Source organism: Gopherus evgoodei, chromosome 1, assembly GCF_007399415.2.
Source record: "Gopherus evgoodei ecotype Sinaloan lineage chromosome 1, rGopEvg1_v1.p, whole genome shotgun sequence".
Classification (NCBI taxonomy): domain Eukaryota; kingdom Metazoa; phylum Chordata; order Testudines; family Testudinidae; genus Gopherus; species Gopherus evgoodei.
The window spans coordinates 73,671,068-73,697,323 of NC_044322.1; the positions used below are offsets into that span (position 1 = coordinate 73,671,068).

Consider the following 26,256-nt stretch of genomic DNA (forward strand, 5'->3'; position numbering starts at 1 on the left):
CCCTTGGCAGTATGAAGCCACTTTAGTGCAGCATAGTCAGTTTGTAGTTGGAACCGCCGTCCCCAAACATATGGGCGTAGCTTTTCCAGGGCGTACACAATGGCATAGCATTCCTTTTCACTGACTGACCAGTGACTTTCCCTCTCAGACAGTTTCTTGCTGAGAAACACGACAGGATGGAAGTTGTGATCTGTTGCTTCCTGCATGAGCACTGCTCCTATACCACGCTCAGATGCATCTGTGGTTACTAGGAATGGCTTGTCAAAATCCGGGGCCCTGAGCACAGGGTCAGACATGAGTGTTGCCTTAAGTTGGGTAAAGGCTTTTTGACACTCATCAGTCCACTTAACGGCATTTGGCTGGGTCTTTTTGGTCAGGTCGGTCAATGGGGCAGCGATTTGGCTGTAGTGTGGTACAAATCGCCTGTAGTATCCGGCCAAGCCTAAGAAGGATTGGACCTGTTTCTTTGACCTTGGGACAGGCCACCTTTGGATAGCATCCACCTTGGCCTGTAGGGGGTTTATGGTTCCTCGACCCACCTGGTGCCCCAGGTAAGTCACTCTGTTTTGGCCTATTTGACACTTTTTGGCCTTAACAGTTAGTCCTGCCTGCCTGATGCGCTCAAAGACCTTTTCCAGGTGTAGTAGGTGTTCGGGCCAGGAGTCTGAAAAAAATGGCCACATCATCGAGGTAGGCAACTGCAAATTCTCCCAGTCCAGCTAGTAGACCGTCTACCAGCCTCTGGAAGGTGGCGGGTGCATTTCGAAGGCCGAAAGGAAGGACATTGAATTCATACACCCCCGCATGGGTGACGAATGCTGACCTCTCCTTGGCAGGTTCATCTAGCGGTACTTGCCAGTACCCCTTGGTTAAGTCTATTGTAGAGATGAACTGGGCACGTCCCAACTTTTCCAATAACTCATCGGTACGTGGCATTGGATAGTTGTCCGGACGAGTTACAGCATTTAGCTTACGGTAGTCCACGCAAAAGCGTATTTCCCCATCTGGTTTGGGTACCAGAACCACTGGAGATGCCCATGCACTGGTAGATGGGCGGATTATACCCATCTGTAGCATGTTCTGGATCTCCCGTTCTATAGCAGCTTGGGCATGAGGAGACACCCGGTAGGGTGGGGTTCTGATTGGGTGAGCATTACCTGTATCAATGGAGTGGTATGCCCGTTCAGTCCGTCCTGGGGTGGCTGAGAACAATGGGGCGAAGCTAGTGCACAGCTCCTTGATTTGTTGCCGCTGCAGACGTTCCAGGGTGGTTGAGAGGTTCACCTCTTCCACGCCACCGTCTTTTTTTCCATCGTAGTAGACACCGTCAGGCCACTCAGCATCATCTCCCTGGACTGTAAACTGACAAACCTGTAAGTCTCTGGAATAGAAAGGCTTGAGAGAATTAACATGGTACACTTTAGGCTTTAGTGAGGAATTGGGAAATGCTATGAGGTAGTTTACAGCTCCCAGGCGCTCTTGGACCGTGAATGGCCCTTCCCATGATGCTTCCATCTTATGGGCCTGTTGCGCCTTCAAGACCATAACCTGGTCTCCTACCTTAAAGGAACGTTCTCTGGCATGTCTGTCATACCAGGCCTTTTGCTCTTCTTGAGCATCCTTTAGGTTCTCTCTAGCAAGGGCTAAAGAGTGTCGGAGGGTGCTTTGTAGGTTGCTTACAAAGTCCAGAATGTTAGTTCCTGGAGAAGGCGTAAACCCCTCCCATTGCTGCTTTACCAACTGTAATGGCCCCTTAACCTCGTGACCATACACAAGTTCAAATGGTGAAAACCCTAAACTGGGATGTGGTACAGCCCTGTAGGCAAACAGCAACTGCTGCAACACTAGGTCCCAATTATTGGAGAATTCGTTGATGAATTTTCTTATCATGGCCCCCAAAGTTCCATTGAACCTTTCCACCAGGCCATTGGTTTGATGGTGGTACGGGGTGGCAACCAAGTGATTCACCCCATGAGTTTCCCACAGTTTTTCCATGGTCCCTGCCAGGAAATTAGACCCTGAATCTGTAAGGATGTCAGAGGGCCAACCTACCCTGGCAAAGATGTCTGTTAGGGCCAGGCATACAGTGTTAGCCCTGGTGTTGCCTAGAGCTACTGCTTCTGGCCATCGGGTAGCAAAGTCCACTAAAGTCAGTACGTACTGCTTTCCTCTGGGCGTCTTTTTTGGAAAAGGGCCCAGAATATCCACAGCTACTCGCTGAAATGGGACCTCAATTATGGGGAGTGGCTGGAGAGGGGCCTTGACCTGGTCTTGAGGCTTACCTACTCTTTGGCATACCTCACAAGACCGGACATACTTGGCAACATCCTTGCCCATCCCCTCCCAGTGGAAGGACTTCCCCAACCGGTCCTTGGTTCTGTTCACCCCAGCATGGCCACTGGGATGATCATGGGCTAAGCTTAAGAGCTTCTCCCGGTACTTAGTTGGAACCACCAACTGTTTTTGCGGCTGCCATTCTTCCCGGTGTCCACCAGAAAGAATTTCCTTGTATAAAAGTCCTTGGTCTATAACAAACCGGGATCGATTTGAAGAGCTGAGAGGCGGTGGGGTGCTCCGTGCCGCCGCCCACGCTTTCTGAAGGCTGTCATCTGCTTCCTGCTCAGCCTGGAACTGTTCCCTTGAGGCTGGGGTCACCAGTTTTTCCTCAGACTGTGGACTTGGGCTTGGTCCCTCTGGAAGCGATGTAGGTGATGGGGTTGTTTCCGTTGCTGGTGAACCGCTCTCCGCTGGTGCACCTGAGGGTATTTCAGGCTCTGGCTGAGCCTTTTGGGTATGGCTGTCTTTTGCTTCTGCCAGTTCTGGCTTGCTGGCGCCCTCTGGCGTTGAGTTTGAAGATGTGGTTGCACTTGCTGGTGCTGGTTGCTGTTCCAGTTCCGGGCCTGGGACTGGAGATGCTGTGGCTGTTTCAGTGGTAGGCATGGAATCCGGGTCCACTGCCTCTGTCTGGGTCTCTGGTAACACAGACGGGGCTTCTGTGGACGGCTCAGGAACAGGAATGGGTCTGGAAGCTTGCCTGGTTTGGCTACGGGTAACCATTCCCACTCTCTTGGCCCGCCTCACCTGGTTGGCCAAGTCTTCCCCCAGTAGCATGGGGATAGGATAAATGTCATAGACTGCAAAAGTCCACATTCCTGACCAGCCTTTGTACTGGACAGGCAGTTGAGCTGTAGGCAAGTCTACAGCTTGTGACATGAAGGGGTAAATTGTAACTTTGGCCTTTGGGTTGATGAATTTGGGGTCAACGAAGGATTGGTGGATAGCTGACACTTGTGCCCCCGTGTCTCTCCACGCAGTAACCTTCTTTCCGCCCACTCTCAAATTTTCCCTTCGCTCCAAGGGTATTTGAGAGGCATCTGGGCCTGGGGATCTTTGGGGTGATGGTGGTGTAATGAATTGCACTCGCATGGTGTTCTTGGGACAGTTGGCCTTGATATGTCCCAGTTCATTACACTTAAAGCATCTTCCATCTGATGGGTCACTGGGCCGAGGTGAGTTACTGGAGACTGGTGAGGTTGAAGAGTAGGGTATTTGTGGCTTTACTTGGGTGGTATGTAGGGTCTTTGGCTGTCCTCGGTTGTAGGGTTTATGGTCTGTGTGCCCCCTGGGGTAATTGTTCCCCTTGACAGTAGCTTTTTTGCTTTCTGCCAGTTCCATCCATTTGGCTCCAATTTCCCCCGCCTCAGCGATAGTTTTGGGATTTCTATCTTGTATGTACCGTGTGATGTCTTCAGGAACACCATCCAAGAACTGCTCCATTTGTATGAGGAGGTTCACTTCTTCCAAGGTTTGAATGTTGTTTCCTGTTAACCAGGCCTCATAGTTTTTTGCAATGTAGTAGGCGTGTTTGGGAAATGACACCTCTGGTTTCCATTTTTGGGTTCTGAAGCGCCGACGGGCATGATCTGGGGTTATCCCCATCCTGTATCTGGCCTTGGTTTGAAAAAGTTTATAGTCATTCATTTGCGGCTTGGGCATTTCAGCTGCCACCTCTGCTAAAGGTCCACTGAGGTGTGGCCTTAATTCTACCATGTACTGGTCTTCGGGGATGCTGTACCCAAGACAGGCTCTTTCAAAATTTTCCAAGAAGGCCTCGGTGTCATCACCTGCCTTGTAGGTGGGAAATTTCCTGTGCTGTGGAGCAATAGTTGGCGCCGGGTTGTTAGGGTTGGCTGGCACATGCAGCCCAGCTTTTGCCATCTCCAGTTCATGTTTTCTCTGTTTTTCCTTCTCTTCATTCTCTTTTTGTTGTTTTTCCATTTCTTTTTGTTGTTTTTCCATTTCTCGGCGGTGGGCCACCTCTTCTTCTTCTAGTTTTCTTTTGTGTGCTGCCTCTTGGGCTGCCTGTTCTCTTTGGAAGGCTGCCAGTTTGAGGCTTTCTTCCTTTTCTTTCATCTCCATCTGTCGCCTGTGTTCAGCGTCTTTGATTTGTTCTTCGGCGTCAATCCTTGCCTTAGAAGTCATGGTTCCTGTTTTCTTGTGTTGGGGTGCCCTCCGGTGTTTATCTTCTGAACTGCAGGCTCTCTGTTGCCTCCTGAAGTCTGCCTAGCAACAGTGCTTTTTTCCTTTTCTCTCTCTAGCTAATGTTCAATTAAGGGAAACCAGAAAAACCACTTTATCTGCATGCATATAAGTGCTGGTATTTGCCTCCTAATGGGAGGGCTATTGCATGACAAAAGACCCTTAACAGTCTTCTCGCTTAATATGCAAACCACAAACTGCTAGAGAGCAGAAAAAAAAAATTCTCTCTGGTTCCCTTTTAAAACCAAACTGTTTCTCTCTGCTAAAAAGCCCTTAGCAGAGAAAAGAAAAATATAATATTCCTACTGGCTTCTGGATTCTGTCTATATCCCGCCGCTGCTACACCATGACATAACCTTATTCCCAGATTTGGACCTTAGCGTCCAAAATATGGGGGTTAGCATGAAAGCCTCCAAGCTTAGTTACCAGCTTGGACCTGGTACTTGCTGCCACCACCCAAAAAATTAGAGTGTTTTGGGGCACTCTGGTCCCCCTGAAAAACCTTCCCTGGGGACCCCAAGACCCAAAATCCCTTGAGTCTCACAACAAAGGGAAATAATCCTTTTTCCCTTCCCCCCTCCAGATGCTCCTGGAGAGATACCCAGACACAAACTCTGTGAAACTACGCAGAGTGATTCCCCCTCTCCGTTCCCAATCCTGGAACAAAAGCACTTTCCTCTTCACCCAGAGGAAATGCAAAATCAGGCTAGCAATCCAACACACAGCTCTCCCCTTGATTTCTTCCTCCCACCAATTCCCTGGTGAGTACAGACTCAATTTCCCTGAAGTAAAGAAAAACTCCAACAGGTCTTAAAAGAAAGCTTTATATAAAAAGAAAGAAAAAATACAAATGTTCTCTCTGTATTCAGATGACACAACACAGGGCAATTTCTTAAAAGAATTTTGAATAAACAGCCTTATTCAAAAAGAATACAAATTAAAGCACTCCAGCACTTACATTCATGCAAATACCAAAGAAAAGAAACCATAGAACTTACTATCTGATCTCTTTGTCCTTACACTTAGAAACAGAAGACTAGAAAATAAAAAGTACTTCTCCAAAGCTCAGAGAAGCAGGCAGACAAAAGACTCAGACACCCACTTCCCTCCACCCAAAGTTGAAAAAAATCCGGTTTCCTGATTGGTTTTCTGGTCAGGTGTTTCAGGTGAAAGAGACATTAACCCTTAGCTATCTGTTTATGACACATGCTCAGAGCATGGCTACCAGATTGGGCCCCATTCAAAATCTAGCCTCAATGTCTCCTGTTGAAACTGTTCCACTTTGGACAAACACATTGTGGATCCCGGCCTCAGTGTGCTATATGTTCTATAACATGGCTTTGAGAACACTGGTTTCCCTATGCATATACACACACACTCACTCCTTCAGTTCATGCTGCTGAAGATGCAGGACTCACTTGTGACCAAGGGATTAGATGAAAGCTAGGTTTCCACCCCCATATACAGAACAAAGAGATAATATCTTGCAGTGGAGGCAGGGGCACTTGCAATTTGTCTCTAAAATTAAAAAAGGCCCCCATACCTAACAAAAAAAAATCATGGCATGGGCAGCATGAAAAAAAACATAACGATGAGATTTAAGTAGCTGACAGAGATTATACTGAAGTTGCTGATTTTTTTAACTTTACTATATAATGTACTGTACATTCCAATATCCTCAGAGTTCTAATCAGAATTCTTAGCATAATATCAAACTTGTAACATACCATAGATGATTACCATGCAAATCATGGGAGATGTACAAGAATTTATGCTTATTTTCTTTCAAATGATCAATGTCTGGCCCACTTTAAGTTCTCAAGCTTCATTAGCAACAGTGCTTTAGTATTTTTTTTCCAGATTAACTCTAATCTGTTGCATACTCATAGTCTGTGAATATAGACTTTATTGATGGTGCTTTTATATATGGGGCAAAATTGTTTTGTGTGTGTGTTTTTCCATAGGTGTAAGCCAGTGGTCTGAATGAGCTGTCTCCTGTCATCTATTGATAAATTGGGGGAAAAGATCTCAGAAGCAATTAGAGCCCCACAAATCTGTGGATATCTATTTCATACCCACAAATATTCATGGACCATATCTGCATATCATGGATTGGATGCGGATACAAATTTTGTATCTGCACAGGGCTCTATAAACCATACTTGCATGGAGTACTTTGCTAAGGTGATTAGCAGACCTGCTTTGCCAGGTTGATCAATTTTGATCATTTTGGGTTAAAATTCACTTGTCTTGGCTGCAGGGGTAATGAAATGTTGTGATCCTTATTGTATGACTGCAGGGCTCTAATATGCCCTAACTGAGAAGTCACCCTAATTTTAAATGTCACTTGCTAAGTGTAGAGTAGCAAAGTGAAAGTCAGAGGAGGTGGGAACAGGTGTTCCAACTGCATTGTGAGGATTATGTTTTAAGAATTCTAGATGCTATTTGAACCTCTCACTCCAGTACTTAAAGACAGAACTGATTAGATTCAGTTGAGACCTTTTGTTCCTTCTCAGAGATCACCAGAGCTGAAATCAGAGCTATGTTTGTCTAGAGAGCTGAGTCTTAGGCCTGGTATAGAGACAGTGTTCCAGTGAAAAATAACATGGAGGGGACAGGAACAGTGAGGTGTGCTCCCTCTCCTCTTAACAAAACTTTTATTTTTGTTATATGCATACTCAGTATGTGTGAGTGGGGAAGTACTGCCTATTAAAGGCACAAAGGAGAAATATTTACTTTTTCCAGATTTCTGAGTGGAGGGTCAAGCCATTTTTGTTTTGTAAATTTAAGAACCTCTAGATACTGAACCTGACTCTTGTTGCTTCTAACAGGGTTACATATGACTGGAGAAGAGTTACATATGACTAAAAGAAACTTGATGAAATTAGAAGCTGTGTAGCTATTTAAAAACACTGGACACTTCCAGGGTTTCACAGAAAATGTTCAAACGTTATACAGAATACCAGTAGCCATAATGCGTGATTCATTTTATTATACAATCCCATGGAAGTATGACTTATCAGTACTGAAGGAATGGTCCTATTTACAGTATATACACTTGTGACAGTGAATGTACATTCCAAGAGTTTAGATGTGAATTGTGAAAGGCATATATTTTATCTTATATTTAAACATTTTCTTTATTGACTGTACTAGAACTGATGTCCGAAGATATGATCTTCAGCCTAAAGGCTGGCATGAAAGCGGAGGATACTGTGGGTTTGTCATTAGTGAGCCTTTAGAAATGCAAGGAAAGCCTGTCTCATTATAAAATCTCATTATAAGGCTCTATAACACCATTTTAGTGCAATCATTTCCTTAGTTTCAAAATAATTAGATCACTTTGATTCCTTTACTGATTTTAAGGATACAAAAGTAATATTCTTAAAATGTTCACCACAAAGACCGCTTCAATTTTCATTGCTTTCTAATTTCTCCACTTTAAATGATTCCTGGCAAATATAATCCTTATAATGAGGCAAGGCAGCAAAGCTTCAATTTATTTTCTCAATTAACAAGTAATTTTATCTTCATAAAATTAAGTATTGTAAAAATGGTGATAACATTTTATTAGCCCCATAAATGAAAAAATAGAAAAGATTTGTAAGTAGTACCTTCTAAAAGGGGAGGAAACCATCTTGATGATGTTAGGGCAAGTAATTCTCAAAGAATACTCAGTGGAATCCCAAATATCATGTGATATTTATTAGCATAAATTTAGGTGCATTTCAAGACTCAGTTGTTGGGAATGAGTCATTCCCCATCTGTTAGAGAGAGAATAATCCCATCTGATAGCCACATTTTGCCTCTGAAAACTAGTGGAGTTTCTATAAGCCAATAGCCTTAAAAGTTACTTCTGGTTGGATTAGACCCCAAAAACCTTTGAACAGAAAATTATTTCATTATTTGTCTTCAGACAAATTATAGTCACAGATGCGAAACATATCCTGTTTAAAGAAAAAAAAACAACAATCATCTAATACCTTTGTTGTTGTCCATTCCTCCAACAGCATACAATGTTCCAACTGTAGATTTTCTAGGTTTAGTCCTTGGACTTTGCATCAGAGTTCTTCTTTCTGGTAAAAGATGGTATTTCATAGCTTCCAGAATTAGCTTCTGACATTCCAAGTCATCCTTAAAAAGTGCATGATTTTCTAGGTCAGCCAATATCTGTGAATGACACAATCATGAATCAATAATGATACAGTACTCCTGGATAATTAGTACTATGCAAAGGGAAAGCCACCAGAAAATTAACAATATTGATTACAAAAGTAACACTAAATGTATCATCTTGTTGCAGGCAAGATTCTGTCAAGCTTATTCATTTCAAAACCTATTATACAAGAAACGGGCAATGCTTTGTGGATAACGAAAAAACATTTGGAATAGTTACTTCCCCACAGCATATGAGATATAGGAGGTATTTACTATTCAGAATTTTGGGAAACACTCTTGAACACCACAGCATGGTAATCGGATAAATGTTGATTTTTAATGGCTCCCATTATAGGTAAAAACATTCATATTTAAATGATCACAAATATACTAATTAGTCAGAGTCCTTTGTTAACTTTCTACAGTATTTCACATAGTGGTTTACAGAAATGTACTCTAATTGTTTTCAAATATATTATTTAGCTATTCATTTGAAAGTTTCTCATGGCTTTTCTGAATTATTTCAGCTTCAGCTGTGTATGTTAGCTGCAATCTGATTTCACACTGCAGACACAGATGAACACTTATGCCACTTTCAGCTAAATTTACAGTAATAAAATGACTGCATCTCTTGAAACTGGCACAGGAGTTGTAATCAATATTAATGGGATATAGGTGCCTGATGAACTAGGTTACCCAAATCAATAAGAAAATTTAAAAAGAAGTTATAGCATGGTAGGATCTGTAAATGTTTAGAAGGGCAGGCATTGAGTTGAACACTTGAAATATCTGTTGCCTTGAGTTGAACACTTGAAATATCTTAGTTATCTCCATGGTGCCTTTCACTATGATTATGTCAGAACCAAAAGATGCACTAGAAGAAGAAAAAATAGTTAATTGAGAATACAAATAAACACAACTAAACACAGGTAAAATCCAATTATTTGAATGTCTAAACACATAAACCTCTGATTATTGGAGAACCAGACAAAGGAAATTTGATTCCTATAAACACTTCAGATTTAGGGAATAGAAACAATTTTTAGAAATCTGAAATTTGGATAATCCAGGTTTACCTTATATTTACTTGGTGCTTGCATATTACTATTTGTGTGGATGGATTTTGTGGGCACCATTTAGGTATTTCTAAATATATGAGTATATGAACTAATTTAATTTTACTAAACAGTTATACTAAGAGTAAGTTTTGACTGTTTGGTCCAAGAGCATTAGAAGTGTTGTAACCCTGGACAATGGGTATGTGGCCACAGAGAAGGTAACAAACTACTAAATCTTTGGAATTCATTTTATGTTTCCATTTATTGACAATGTCACTCAATGAATGAGTATTAGGCAAGGAAAGCCTCACTACATACACTCATTACTAATGTATGTTTTATTTTTACATGTAGCAAGCTCCTGGGGCTGTATCAAATTACTTGCCTTTCACACACAAATATCCTGCTTGATATGTCAACACTTTTTTTAAAAGTTGACTATTACATGCTGTATATCACAGCCACTTTCCTCTTGTCTTCTTTTTGCCCTCTCAAAGAGTAACAGAAACATATCTGTATATCAAAGTTAAAAGCTAGTAATTTAGGGAGAACAGACTATTAAAATTGGTTAGAAATAATGGATCAAGTACATAAAAAGAGCTCTGGATAATAAAAATATTTATGCAAACAGGAACAGTAAGCTATTTTTTGTTCAAGATGATAATTTTAAAAGAATTGGAAAATCAAGAGGTTAAAACTGAGTGAAATGAGAGGGGGAAATAAGGACACTGGACACGTCTGTCTTTGAACTTCAGAAAAATCAACATAAACCCCAAAAGGAAGCTGGAGTAATCAGGTGAATGCAAATTTAATTTCTCTCCTTTTTAATAAAGAGAGAACAGAAGAGTTCCACTGACATTGGTAGGAAAGAAAACCTATTTGTTCACCCTTTTAAATATAAGAGGGAATCAGATAAATATAATTGGAGAGTGGGGAGGAAAGTTTGGGAGAGATTCAGTTTCCAGGGGCAGATCCTCAGCTCATGTAAATAAAAAAAGCTGTGCCAGCTGAAAATCTTCCTCCATGAGTCTGTTATTTTGATCCAGTTTGGGGCTCCCCACTTAAGAAAGTTTGTGGACAAATTGGAGAGAGTCTAGCAGAGGACAATGAAAATGATAAGGGGCACATGACTTATGAGGAGAGGCTGAGAGAACTGGGCTTATTTAGTCTGCAGAAGAGAAGAGTTGAGTGGGGGATTTAATAGCAGCCTTCAACTACCTGAAAGGGGGTTCCAAAGAGGATGGAGCTAGGTTGTTCTCAGTGGTGGCAGATGACAGATGAAGGAGCAATGGTCTCAAGTTGTAGTGGGGGTGGTCTAGGTTGGATATTAGGAAAAAGTACTTCACTAGAAGGGTGGTGAAGCACTGGAATGGGTTGCCTAGGGAGGTGGTGAATTTCCATCCTTAGAGGTTTTTAAGGCTCTGCTTGACAAAGCCCTCGCTGGGATGATTTAGTTGGGGTTGGTCCTTCTTTGAGCAGGGGATTGGACTAAATGATCTCATGAGGTCTCTTCCAACCGTAATCTTCTATGATTCTGTGATCTAAAAAGCAATAAAAGTATCTCCATAAAACCAGAGAAGGAACATATAATTTGAACCTGAACAAGCTGTAAACTAAGCTTGGGAACCCCTGGTCTAACCTATATCTCCTCAAAGCCACTCTGTGAGATAGAGCAGTGTTGTTATCCCCATTGTACAGATGGGGCACTGAGGCACAGAGAGACTAAGGGCTAGATTTTCATAGGCATGTAGGCACCAGTGGAATTTTCAAGAGAGTCTAGAAGGTTAGGTGCTTTGTGAACTCCACTAGATGCCAAGCTGCATCTTTGAGTGACTAAAAACCTTTGAAACTCTGTCACTAGTCTGAGATCATACAGGAAGTCCATAGGGGAAGAAGGGAAATGAACTCAGGTCTTTCAGGGCTAGCACCCTCTCCACTGGACCAGCCTTTCTGCTGCATACTGCATAAATAGAGGGCTCTGATAGATGGAAGAAAAACCAAAGAGGCCAGTTCTCTGAGACTTTTAGGCAGTTGGCAAGGATGTCATGGTTGACATCATAAAAAGAAGCACAGAGGTCAAAAAGGATGGAGAAAGAGAGAGAATGAGAGTCAGATCACTTAACCCCCAAGGGATGGCAGGTTCTGCCTCATGCTGAGTTGTAAAGCAATGGCTGATATGTAATTTTACATTTTAACTGAAAACTGTTTTGCTTTGTCAATTTTTGTTCTGAGTTTGAGAAAAGTAAGAAAGGAGAACATGCCATATGAGTATCCGATGTGTTTATGCCTCAAATTCTTAGGGTTTCAGATGTACCCAGGCCAATTCCAGAACAAAGAACAGAAATTGCATGTACAGTGTCCATAAAGTCAGTGATCATGGTCATGATTTGTATTATTCACTGGGCACTATCTGTGTGTTCAGCACAATTCAGAATATGCCAGAAAATGTAGTCCCTGAGCCAATGCATAGAAGATGTGTAGCCAGGAGTTTCATCTTGCTACTCTTCAGAAAGCACAAAGCAATGCTGGCAAGGCTGTGCTTCATGGCTGGGGAGCTGATTAGGTGATCAGCTCCCCTATCATGAAGCAGAGCCCCTGCTAGTAGCACAAGCCTCTTCCTGGTGTGGGAGCTGAGAGGGGCCTTAGTTCCCTCCTCCCTGTCATAACATTTCTTCCCAGATCTGGACCTTAGCGTCCAAAATATGGGTGTTAGCATGAAAACCTCCAAGCTTAGTTACCAGCTTGGACCTGGTATTGCTGCCACCAGCTAGGAATTATACAGTGCCTAGCTCACTGTGGTGTCCCCAAAACCTTCCCTGGGGGACCCCCAGACTCAGATGCCTTGAGTCTTACAACAAAGGGAAATAACTCCCCTTGTTTCCTTGTTACTGCCTCCCAGGCTCCCCTCCCTGGATGACCCTAGGAGATTCCCTGCTTCCAGTCCTGGAAACACAAGTACCGAGAGATCTAATCTCTCTTCCCCCTCACCCAGAGGGTATGCAAAGTCAGGCTTAGTAAATCTAACACAAAGAGATTTTCCCCGACTTGGTTGTTAGGATTGGCTGGAGCATGCTGCCCAGCCTGTGCTAACTTCAGTTCATGTTTTCTCTGTTTTTCCCTCTCTTCACTTTCTTTTTGTTGTTTTTCCATTTTTCGGCAGTAGGCTGCCTCTTCTTTTGTTTGTTTTATTTTGTGGGCCACCTCTTCTTCTTGTAGTACTTTTTTGTGGGCTGCCTCTTCTTTTTCTTGTTTCCTTCTGTGGGCCACCTCTTCTTCTTGTTGTTTTTTTGTGGGCTGCCTCTTCCTTGGCTAGTTCTGCATTAATTATCTCCATCCGTCTTTTATGTTTATTTTCTTTGTCCATGGCTTGTTGCCGTGCTCGCTCCTGTCTCAGGCTTTCCTTGGAACTCATGGTTCCTGCTTTCTTGTGCCGAGGTGCCCTCTGGTGTTTACTGCCTGAAATGCAGGTTTTCTGTTGCCTCCTGGGGTCTGCCTAGCAACAGTGCCTTTTTTTTCCTCTAGCTAATCTTTTAAATGTAAAGTAAACCAGAAAAACCACTTTATTTGCATGTGTATTGTGCTGGGTACTTGACTCTCAATGGGAGTGCTATGTTTAACAAAAGACCCTTAATCACAGCTTGATAGTTCCTTGCTTAATATGCAAGCTACTGCCAGGAGAGAACAGAAAAAAAATCTTTCTGGTTCCTTTTAAAACCAAACCTCTTTTCTCTCTGCTTAAAAGCCCTAGCAGAGAAAAAGAAAATAATATTCCTACTGGCTTCTGGATTCTTCTATCTATCCCACTGCTCCCACCATGTCATAACATTTCTTCCCAGATCTGGACCTTAGCGTCCAAATTATGGGTGTTAGCATGAAAACCTCCAAGCTTAGTTACCAGCTTGGACCTGGTATTGCTGCCACTAGCTAGGAATTATACAGTACCTAGCTCACTGTGGTCTCCCCAAAACCTTCCCTGGGGGACTCCCAGACTCCGATGATTTTCCCCCTGACTTCTTCCTCTCACCAATTCCCTGGTGATCTGCAGACTCAATTCCCTGGAGTCCCCACTAAAGAAAAACTTCAACAGGTCTTAAAAAGAAAGCTTTATATAAAAAGAATGAAAAAAGGACATAAAAGGATCTCAGTATTAGGGGGACAATATACAGGGTCAATTGCTTAAAGGAAAAAAAATGAATAAACAGCCTTATCCAAAAATAATACAATTTAACACATTCCAGCAACTACACACATGTAAATACAAAAAAAACCAATATAAACCTATTGTCTTACTATCCTTGTATTTACAACTCGGAAACAGAAGATTAGGAAGCCTGGAGATTCCTGTGGTCACTCTCAGAGCCGAGAGAGAGAACAGACCAAGAATAAAGGACTCACACCCAAAACTTCCCTCCACCCAGATTTGAAAAAGTCTTGTTTCCTGATTGGTCCTCTGGTTAGGTGTTTGGTTCCCTGTGTTAACCCTTTACAGGTAAAAGAACATTAACCCTTAGCTATCTGTTTATGTCTCTCCCCTCCTTGCCACAAGGCTTGGTCCCTTTCAGAGGACCTGCCCCTGCTCCTCCACTCTCCCCTGAGGCCCCACCTCCTGGCCAGTCCAGAAGCCAGAGCTGGACCATGGAAAGAGCCACTCAGTGAACCTGAGTCACTGTGGGGATACCCCGACCCTCCACCTGTCCTGGGCAGAATGCCCTGGTGGGCACAGACATGGGCTGGGGGCTGCTTTCAGGCATCCTGGCTCCCCTGCCCAGGGCAGGTGGAGGGGCCAGGGCTACCCACAGTAGCCTGGGCTCCCTGGGCAGCTCTTACCATGGCTCAGCTCTGGCTTCCATCCAGGCACGGAGTTGGGCCTCAGGGGAAGAAGAGCAAAGGGTAGGGCCAAAGAGAGGGACAGGCCTTGTAACTCTGCACGTCTACCCAGTTTCTGGTGCTCTTGTGTGTAGCCCTGGACAAGATGGCGCAGCTATTTCATCATGAAGTGTATCGTTATTGAGCATATGCTAATATCTGTTAGTGGAGGCACTGACAGAAATGGAAATTTTATCTGATTAAGGACCAGAAGATTTGACCCTCTTTTTTTTCGAGAGGAAGAGCTGCCCAGAGCTCCTATGCCTGTTTATTTTCCCTTCCTGCATGCACTGGCCCTGATGTACCTCAGAAGACTAATTTTTTCCCCCTTAACTTTAAAACATGCAATTTTCATGGTGTTTGGTTTTAAATATTCTCCTGTGGGAACTGTAAGTCAATCATTGTAGTGTTGTGTTTAAGAGTGTTCTGGCCCAAGTAGGTGCAGTATAAACTCACAAGTCCTTTTCCTAGTAAGATGTTTCTAAAAGTTAAATGATCTATTCCGAGTTTGGTGAACTGCAAAAAGTAATCTAGATTGTTCTACAATTGTTTCAATTGTTGTATTCAAGAGTTAGTTAGTAACAAAGTAAGAATATATATTAAAAATTTAAACCTAACTAGTGGCCCTTAAGTGACTTGCCACCAGATGTCAGAACATGTTAGTATTAAAGCTGTTTATAATATTTATTTAATTTTCTTCATGTATATAGGAATTAGATACAGTGCTCCAGTCAGCTAATTTCTAAGTTAATATCTGAAAAACAATCAATCAGAAAAAACTCTACAGTTTCAGTTGCCTAAGTAGCCCCTAGAATCACAGTTAAAGTTCGTCTCCCCTTCCCTTCCTCCCCCACCAAAAAAAAAAAAAATCTGAAATGGTGCCTCTGAGATTGAATGGCCTAACTTGCCTTATGCATGTCTAACTTCTATTATTCCAATGTTTCTCAAACTGGGGTCGCTGCTTGTGTAGGGAAAGCCCCTGGAGGACGGGGCAAGTTTGTTTACCTGCCCCGTCTGCACGTCCGGCCGATTGCGGCTCCCACTAGCTGTGGTTTGCTGCTCCAGGCCAATGGGAGCTGCTGGAAGCAGCATAGGCCGAGGGACTTACTGGCCACTGCTTCCAGCAGCTCCCATTGGCTTGCAGCGACGAACTCTGGCCAGTGGGAGCTGCAATCGGCCGGACCTGAGGATGGGGCTGGTAAACAAACCAGGGGCTTTCCCTACTCAGGTGGCAACTCCAGTTTGAGAAACACTGTATTATTCTGTTCAGTATATTCTCCATTATTGTTACAGCAAAAGTGTAAATGAAATTCCAATTAAAGATCACTGATTTAAATGCTTGATATGAAAATCTCTAAAGGAAAGGTTAAAACATGTCCTGACCCCAAGGGTCCCATGAGGGCTGGCTAAAGCAGCTGTACCTGAAAGTTTGTTAAGAGTGAAATTGTGTGGATTAAATACCCTCTTTTGTCTGGAAGGGCACTAGCAGAGGGATCAACCACAGAAGACATCAGGCTTTCTAAAATTCCTTTGTGTTAAAAGCAGCTGCAAAAAGAAGTGTTATCACTCATGTCTACCTGACTTAAGCCATGTTTAGCTTTGGAACACAAGTGCCATTTAGCCAAATGCTAGTGACATTAGGCTAAGTGGATGGCTATTTGAAAAGTACAGGGCATAGATAGGAGAAGAACAGACAGCATGCAAAAAGCAGAGCAAAAGCAATGTTTTCTGATGATAGGACTTGATTCAGGTGTTTCATCAGGGCTTTCTTCAAGTTGAATTGCTGATATGCAGACTTGTTTAATTACACTAGAAAACACCCTGATTTTGTTTTAACAATGTATCTTCCCTCAAGCAACTGGTTTGCTGTCCCAAAATCTGCTAAGAGGCAACAGTATTGTAATTTCTTCCGAAAGCACATCAATGTTCATATGACATTGGAATATTTGTCCAGTTAGACCACAGGGGGCTTTAAATGAAATTGAAAGGCAGCATATTTAAAACAGGTCAGAGAAAATACTGTTTTAATTACACAGTACTGTATTCGAAACAGCTGGACTCAAAACAGAATTTGAAAATTATATAGAAATTGAGGGCCATCTATTATTACATTAGCTCGGATATTACACACAGACACATGCACACAAGACCTACTATTTAAGCGTGTAAGTCAACTACAAATTGATGAGGATTAGAAAGAGGCTTCCCTAATAGGCAAGTTATTCCATAGTTATCCATTATGGGGAGTTTTGTAACTGTAAGAGGTGGATGTTGGACTAGATGGACACTGGTCTCATTCAGTAATGTTTTTGGGGTTTTTTGTTTTGTTTTGGTGTTTTTGTTACCATAGAGTTCGATTTTTATAAGTGCTGAATACTGTCCACTCCAAATGAAGTCTCAGGGAACTATTGGCGTTCATAACTCTGAAATAAGACCATCACATAAATTAAAAGCAAATTTGACCTTTAAAAGAATGAATGGTTCTTCTGTTTGTTAACACTAAAGGAAATAATATATTTCTGTAATATATCAAGTTAGGCGGTTACTGCTTTACAGATTCTGTGCATTTCATTTTGATAAAAATGATGTTGGAGCTTTAAAACCACATAAAACTTTCAGAATGAGTCTGTCATAGAAAGTAAACTGCAGTAATTACTCACTAAGACAGCAGTTAAAAAGAAAAATATGTCTTCTCTTGCTAAATGCTTTATTATCCAATCAGAACAACTAGACCAACCATTCCCCTCAACCCTTTTCACTTACCAGAAATGAACCACAACAAATTTAAATACCAGTCTATCAACTTTTTCCTCCATATGAAATCTGAGATAGCTGTATTAATATAATTTTCAATGATTTATTAAGATCTACTATAATTAATATCAAGCTTTTTTCCATTTTAAAAATGATATAGACACATCATAACAAATATATCATGTGCTAGGTAATAGAAAAAAGTATATCACAACTGTATAGGAATCCAATTTTCAAATCTAGTCACCTCAAAAAAGATACCGAATTTTTACATTTTTGGTGCTAGGATCTGCACTACAACAACCACCTGAGTACTTAAGTGCTGACTTGAGCACCCAAATATGGAATTAGCTGTCTTAATATAGAAAAAATCTTATTTATAGGATTTGGTGTATCATTTCTTCCTCCACATGTCTGCCTTGTCTTTAGGTGTGTTATGTAGATAAAATCCCAACCACAACAATTTCTATAAATCTGTGAGTCAATGATCTACTTACAGTATTTATCCTCATTATCATGTTATTTGAGCATCTTAAAAGTTCATAACATCCGCAATAACTTTAAGAACTATTGAGTTTTGTCTTTTTTCTCTTTCCTCTTGTGTTGTAGTAAGAGGATCATCATCTTCTTTACCATATATGTTACTTTCATTTATTTATTTATTTATGTGGGATGGACAGAGAAGGAGATACTGCTTTATCAATATAAAAGCAGACCAAAATATATTAAAACGACAGAAAGCAAATAGGTTTCCCAGCATTGCTAATCAGTTGAGTGAGTTGGATGAGACAGAGGAGGGGAGAGACTGGGTGTGTGAGTTAATCACAGGCTGACTATGAGGCACCAATGTAATGTGGATATGAAAAAGGCAAATGGGATCCTCGGCTGTATTAGACGAGGCATTTCCAGTAAGGAAAGTATTGATGCTCATTGTACAAGACATTGGTAAGACCCCATTTGGAATACTGTGTATAATTCTAGTGACCTATGTTCAAGAAAGATGAATTTAAACGAGAACAGGTGCAGACAAGAGCTATTAGAATGACTATGATGATTATGAGAGGGGACTGAAAGAGCTTGGCTTGTTTAGTCTTGCAAAAGGAAGGCAGAGAGGAAATATAATTTTTTTCTCTATAAATACATTAGAAGGAATATACCAGGGAGGGTGAAGAGTTATTTTAGCTAAAGGACAATTTTGGCACATGAACCAATAGATTTATACTGGTCATGAACAAATTCAGATTGGAAATTAACCATTAACTGATGATCAGAGGTCTGAGGTTCTGGAACAGCCTAAAAATACCAGTTGTGGGGGCAAATGACTTAATTAGTTTTAAGAGAGAGATGGACAAATTTATTAGGACAGCTGTATGACAGCTGTATGTGATGGTGTGGGCTGGACTCACTAGCCCTGGGACTCACTTGTGGTTTACAAGCAAGCCCCTTTATTTTCAGTATAAAACGACTTTTACCGGAAAAAAAAATCCAGATTTTACAAAAAAAAATTATTCATTTTTTCTGATGTTCATCTTACTTTTGTATCATTCAAATATATATAAAAACTTGTTTCATTAGGAAAATACAATACAATGTGTGATGTTGCACTCCATATGCCTTACAAAAATATTCTTGGTATGTGAATGTAATGTAACTGGAATATCCTTTATTCAAAAGGTCTCTTGTAAGGTATCATTGCAAAGTTTATGATCTACTGAGTGTGTTCATCCTTTTTGTATATATGTATATCATTCTTGTATCTAAAACTAGAAATATGAAGTTAACTCTGAGGTCCTATTGTAATTATGCAAAATGTGGGCCATTAATGGTGGTTTAGAATCTTGATGGCACCCATTTACTAGCACAATTGGCTGTAGATGGTTTATTGACCTGCAAGCTTTCTTGTGGACATGGGGGCCAGCCTGTGGGTAATGAAGAATGAAGTCTTACAGTGACATGTGGCCATGTCACCTGATACTGGAATCCATCTTAAATGTGGTGCTTTTCCATTTAGAGGGAGGGGTGGGAACCCAGAGAAACAAAAGATTCCCGCCTTGGGCCAAAACTATAAAAGGGGATGAAAGAGAACAAAGGGGGCAACCAGTCATGAGAAATCCCCTAGTTACCACCTAAGTTGGAACAAGAATTGTACCAGGGTAAGGGATTGGGCCCAGACTAGGACAGAGTCTAGTCTGTGAAAGAAGCTTATTGGAACATCTCTGAGGGTGAGATTTACCTGTATTCAGTTTCTTAAATGTATTAGGCTTAGACTTCTGTGTTTTGTTTTATTTTGCTGGGTAAATTACTTTGCTCTGTCTGTTATTACTTGGAACCATTTAAATACTACTTTTTATTCTTAATAAAATCACTCTTGTTTATTATTGAACCCAGACTAAGTGATTAATATCCGGGGGAGCAAAGAGTTGTGCATCTCTCTCTATCAGTGTTATAGAGGGTGAACAATTTATGAGTTTACCCTTTGTAAGCTTTAGTTTGGATCCCATTCAGAGTTGGGTGTCTGGGTGCTGGAAACAGGAGTACCTGATGAGTGGTTTTCAGTTAAAGCCTGCAGCTTTGGGAACATGGTTCAGACCCTGGGTCTGTGTTGCAGCAGGCTTGCATGTCTGGCTCAACAAGATGGGGTTCTGGAGTCTCAAGCTGACAGGGAAAAATGGGCTCAGAAGTAGTTTCAGTACATCAGGTGACAGTCCCAAGGGGGTCTCTGTGACTGAACCCATCACACAATGTATGAGATATATGTATTATGATAATACATTAGACTGTGTGTATATGCAAAGCTGCCTGTTGATGTAAGGCTATGTATTAGTCTAAAAGATGCACACAATAAACAAACAGGCACGCACACAAGCTCTGAAGTCCATGCACATCTCAATGTATTGATGAATCTCACACCCACTATGTATATATTTCAAGCTGTTAGCAGATAATGGTTTAAAGATATGACACACTAAAATGGGAAGAAAATGAAAATTTGATTCAGAATACGTTTCAGAACACAAGGAAGTATTCAAAAGTTTAAAAAAGAAAAAAAACAGGAGAAAGGGATGAAATTGAGTGTATGTGCTGTGAATGATGTGGCCCAATTATTAAATGTAAATATTTGTAGAATAATAGTTCTAAGTGTACAAGAGTAAACTGTTTATTAAAATGAAAAAGTTTTATTTGGGGATTACAGATATATTGTTTACAGATATTGTGTTTTGAGTTCTGTTTTAGTTCTGCAGCAAATCACACAGAATTCCATTCACCAACGCATTAATCTATTGAATATCTTCCCCACTTCCCCTCTGTCCATCAAAATAAAGCCTGATATTTAGCCAGAAAAATTATTAATATTTTTTCTACAGAGTTTCACCTGTTTTTGTTGTAGCAGTAATAAACAGTGATAAATTCCCAGGAACAATTAAATAAAACAAAAACAGAAAATGAAGGACCCTATTTATAACTTATGTTGCTTATGACTTCAATTTATAACATGTTTCTATCCCTGCCTGTAGGTATATGGGATCTTGAGGAGCAATTACCACACAGGTGGGGTGCCAATTAATTTCTTTATTAAAGGAAAAAAGAAGTGGTGGGAATTTAATGATGAAATACGATGGGATGGGGAGTATAGGGTGTTTACAATAGACACTGATGGGGGGGTTCTTATTGAACAGTGTAGGGAGTTCTAACAGTGGAGCACAGTAAGTGGGGTTCAGCACAATGGGATACAGTACAGTCAATAAGCGTATCAAAAGAAATTCAAAATAAAATGGTAGTTTCTATATAAAATGGTCAACAATCTTAGATAGAATGTATTAAGTGGTTAGTGGCCTTATACACAATGTAACACAATGGTATCAATGCAAATACAAAGTATATCAGAAAAGTGGAAGCAACCAATGGGGTTTTATAATTACAAGTAAAATGTGAATCACAGTGCAATAATACAATATGGGTGATAAGTGAAATTATGCAATGTAACGGTATAAAAGAAAATTAATGACTTCTGGGTCAAGGAACAGGAGGGGGGAGGGGAGTGAATGATTAGTGGCAACTGATGAGAGGAGAATGCGGCTGGAAGCAGCGAGAGACTCTGAAGCCCTGCAGGGTAAGGACAATGGAGCAGTGTGATGGTGATCTTCGGTAGGGGAGGGGCAGTGGAGAAGTGTAAAGAAGGGCTAGAGAGAGGTTTAAGCAACAAGCGGACACCAAAAACAAAGGAAAAAAAGCAGCAAAGGGTTTGGGAAGTTTCACAGGGGGAGAAGCAGCAAGGGGTTTGGGAAGTTCGGAGGGTGATGCAGACGCGGGGGGGGAGCAGCAAGGAGTTGGGAAGTTCGGAGGGAGTGCAGATGCGGGGGAAAAAGCAGCAAAGGGTTATAATAGGGAGACACGGAGAAGCACACAGAGGGGGAGATTGGAGTGGGGGAAAAACAGACACGGGAAAGTTCAGGGAGAGATCGGGACAGCAGGAAGACGAATTTAAGCAGCAAAAACCTTATCTATAGACATGCAGAAGTACACAGAGGGGGAGATTGGAGCAGGGGAAAAACAGACACGGGAAAGTTCAGGGAGAGATCGGGACAGCGGGAAGACAAATTTAAGCAGCAAAAATCTTATCTATCTTAACCAACGACTAAGCAAAACAACAAATATCACAATTCTAAGCAAAACTATAACAAGTAACTATACGGAGCAACAAAACAGTAAACTATAACAAGGCAGGTGAACTTACAAGCTCTACAACCTTAACAAACTATGACTTATTAAACTAAAAAAACCAAAACCTATGGTGCACCTTATGCTATGGGGAAGTCACAGAGGGCAGAGGGGTATGTGCCCAGGATACAGCTCCCAAGGCAGCCCCCAAGGAAGCCAAGGGATGGTGGCTACAGCAATGGATACAGCTGAAAGCAGGGAGCAGAGCTTAGCAGTGGCACAAGCTTATTTTTAGCGGCAAAGCGCCGCGGAGTTTAAGAGAGGTTTTTTAAGACACAGACCAAGGTTTAGCTTGAGTCTGTGTGCTGGGGAAACAGAGCCAGCAGCTAAAATAATAAAATAAAAATAGGGAAAGTTTCACAGAGGGATTCTTACCAGTCCCCAAGGCAGCAGCAAAGGCAGAAGCAGCAGCAACATCAGAAGAAGCTAGGAGGGCTCGGTATAGTCTCAATAATCAGGAGATCTCTCAGGTAGCAATTCGTTCTTTGTGGGGGGGGGTGTTAAAAAACCGTGGGTACACTCAAAAATAAAACGAGAGCGGAGAAAGGACCCCCCAAAACCCCTGGCTGATCAGACCAGTCAGCAATGCAGGAACCTTTCTGATGTTTGTTTCAAAAATGTCTGTTTTTAAAGGCAAACTCAGGCAGTTTCCCGCCAGTGATCCTGATAGGCTCCCTCTTTCACAGGGGAGGAGGCACAGAGAAAAACTGCAGGTTAAGCACAGAAACATGTCTGGGCAGAGTCCTGTACAATAGGTGACTCAAAAGCACATGAGGCCTATGACTCATGCCCAGGATCTTAAAAACACATTAGGTCTTGCAGCTCTGGACATTGCCTGCCCTACACCAAGCCCAGGTTCAACGAGGTGATAACAGGACTAACCCTTTGAACAGGACAGTAGTCCCATTTAGCACGCAGCACAAGTGGCCATCCCTTTGAGAAGGGCAATGTCTCTTGTTAAATAACTTAAGGGGCCCTCCCTTTGAGAAGGGCAGTGGCCCTGGTAAACAACTTAACAGCCAGGGAAGGGCGGCCACAGAAGGAGAACAAAAACAAAACGGAGTATGGGGACAGCTGTAAGAAACAATATGGAATAGGGGGATAGCTGTAACAGACAGTTTCAAGGTTTCAGCCAGCCACCTGCAGGGTCAGGAAGGGATCTCCCTGCCTCTAAGGTAATCTGAGCCGTTTTTCTTATTTCCTTTCTCTGAAGCATCAGGGATGACCAAGGCACTGAGAAGTCTCTCTCTCAGGTGCTTGGCTGGCTGGTTCTTGCTCACATACTCAGGGTATAACTGATCACCATATATGGGCTGGGAAGGAATTCCACCCCACATCATATTAAGAACATAAAAATGGGCATAATGGGTCAAACCAAAGGTCCATCTAGCCCAGTATCCTGTCTACTGATAGTGGCCAATGCCAGGTGCCCCAGAGGGAATGAACAGAAAAGGTAATCATCAAGTGATGTATCCCCTGTTGCCCACTCCCAGTTTCTAGCAAACAGAGGCTAAGGACACCGTCCCTGCCCATCCTGGCTCATAGCTATTGATGGACCTATCCTCCATGAATTTATCTAGTTCTTTTTTGAATCTTGTTATAGTCTTGGCATTCACAATATCCTCTGGCAAGACATTCCACAGGCGCATTGTGTGAAGTAATACTTCCTTTTGTTTGTTTTAAACCTGTTCCCTATTAATTTCATTTGCTGGCCCCTAGATCTTGTGTTATGAGAAGGAGTAAATAACACTTCCTTATTTACTTTCGCCACACCAGTCATGATTTTATAGACCTCTATCATATCCCCTCTTAGTCATCTCTTTTCCAGGATAAAAAGTCCCAGTCTTATTAATCTCTTCTTATAGGAAGCCATTCCAGACACCTAATCATTTTTGTTGCCTTTTCTGAATCTTTTCCAATTCCAATATAGATTGGAGGTGACCTGGGGGCAGAGTTCATTTTCCCCTGCAACATGTGGGTGTACATCACTGGCCAGAATTATCTGAATATATATCACTTAATCTTACTGGCCATTGCAGGGGTCTCTAATACTGGTGCACTATGGTTCTTCCTGTTCTTTGCCTGTGGCAGATAATAGTCCAATCTCCTTTGGTTCTCATTTACTTTGGTCTTATTTGCTTTGATGGGGTTACTATGTGGGTGATGGGTGGTGTTGTGGGCTTGCGATATAAAAAGGTCACACTAGATCATCTAGTGGTCCCTTCTGGCCTTAAAATTTATGTCTCTATAAAAGATTTTTGCTTATTCTACAATAATGTATCGCATTACCAAAATGGTCTATAACTCAGCATTCCCTGGGATAAAGAGGTCTGCAAGGAAATGTCTTCAAATTAATTGTGTCTGAGACATATTTATGGTCTAGAGCAGAAAGTTCCTTATAGATCAAAAGCAAAGTTGTAAAAATTATAGCACTGGTTTTATGGTAAAGAAACTGAGATCCAACCAACAAAGTGTTATATTGAGGGCTGAGAAACAGATGGGAAAGTAAGCCTGTGTGTCCCAATGGTGTATAGCTTTGAAAAACTGAGAGCCACTAAATCATTAGATTAGATCACTTTTATGGTCCCTTCTAACCTTATAATTCTGTGATGAAATAGAGTAACAGAGATCCACAAAATAATCCTTGTATGATTCACTGACATTGTGTTGTGACAGCTGTCTCTTTATGATGATGAGTTATTGTGATTTAACATCATGACATGCTGGTACACCACAATATTATGTCAGGATTCTGTGTTGTGATTAGTCTACAGCTTTCTGTCTGCTGTGTACTATATCCCCTTTGTTATCTCTTTCTCTCTTCCCCCATAACTAATTGCTTTGAGAGGATTTTCTCTTCTCTTCGCTTCCAAAACTTCCTTCCTGGCCACTTTTAGGAATGTAAGGCAATCCATTACTCAAACCATCCATCATGAGACCAGGTAGCATGAGAGGAAATCTCATAAAATTCATATGATCTGCTCATTTAACCACAGGAAGACTTGCGGTCAGAATATTTGGGTTTGGTTCTGGATTTGACACTGACTCCCAGTATGACCTTGACTGACTAAAGAACTGTTCGTGCGCAAGTTCTTGTTTGCCATTTTTTGGCTTGTGTATTTCCTCATGCCAGCTGAGGAATGAATGTGTCTCTGAAGGTAATAGGGCTTTTCTATTTTTGCATTCAAAAATCTTTGTCTCTGAATCTACGGATTTTATTTATTTTTGCTTCCTGGTTTATAGCTTGGTCCTGTTGGTGTCACTAAGCATAACCCTACGTAACTCGGGAGGGTGGAAGGCCACAAAAGTATGGAGCCTTCCTGGTTTTAGGCCTCAGCAGACAAGAGTTCCTCCATGTTTGAACTTTAATCGACCTAAAAGGCCAGGTGTAACAGCCGTTATCAGTTGCAACAGTTCTAACTGGTCTAAAGCAGAAATAATGAGGCCTGTGCACCTTTAGCAGAAGGACAAGATAACTTGCAGAAGGAAAACTTACTAACGAGCTGCCGCGGCCAAGACTACTTAATGCACCTGCGCTTACGTAATTTCTACAGGGGGAGGAAGGAGAAGGAGGGAGGGGGAAGACAAAGAAGTGTGTGTGAGAAAAGAATGCTGCAGCCGGACAGAAGAGGGAGGGGAAACGGGGGATTGCTAGTCAGTGAGAAAAGTTCTCATGGATATAAAGGAACAGACTGCTTGTTTTAGGTGTGCTTGATCTGAGTCAATCTCCCTGCACCGCTTTGAGATCTCAAATAAACTTGGTTTGCTTCTCCACCCTGGTGTGTTTATTGGCGTGGCACACCAGGCGACGGACCCCCCCGCTGTTGCTTCGGCCTCAGGCAGTTATCTGCCGGCAACAGTCCTGTCTTCTGTAAGTCACATGTTCATACGTAAGTTTGAGTAGTTTATGCAGAAATGCCTTTCTCTGAATCTGAAGAGAGAATCAACTTCTATGTCTACACTACAAGTGCTACAGCAGCATAGCTGCACTGGTGCCACTGTGCCACTCTAGCACATGTAGTGTAGGCACTCCAACACTGATGGAAGGGGTTTTGCAATCAGTGTAATGAATTCACTTCTTCAGGATGGTAGCTGGGCCAAAGGAAGAATTCTTCCATTGGCCTATCTGCATTCATACTGGGGTCAATCTAGTTTTTAAATG

The 26,256-nt window shown here is 41.8% G+C and overlaps 1 protein-coding gene across 1 annotated transcript in view; it reads right to left on the bottom strand.

The window, feature by feature from the left end:
- The window catches only part of KLHL1 (kelch like family member 1), a 480,042-nt gene that overhangs the window by 113,992 nt on the left and 339,794 nt on the right, over positions 1–26,256 (bottom strand). Inside the window, 1 exon segment of the mRNA XM_030566357.1 lies at positions 8,523–8,709. Coding sequence (XP_030422217.1) covers positions 8,523–8,709 — 187 coding nt within the window.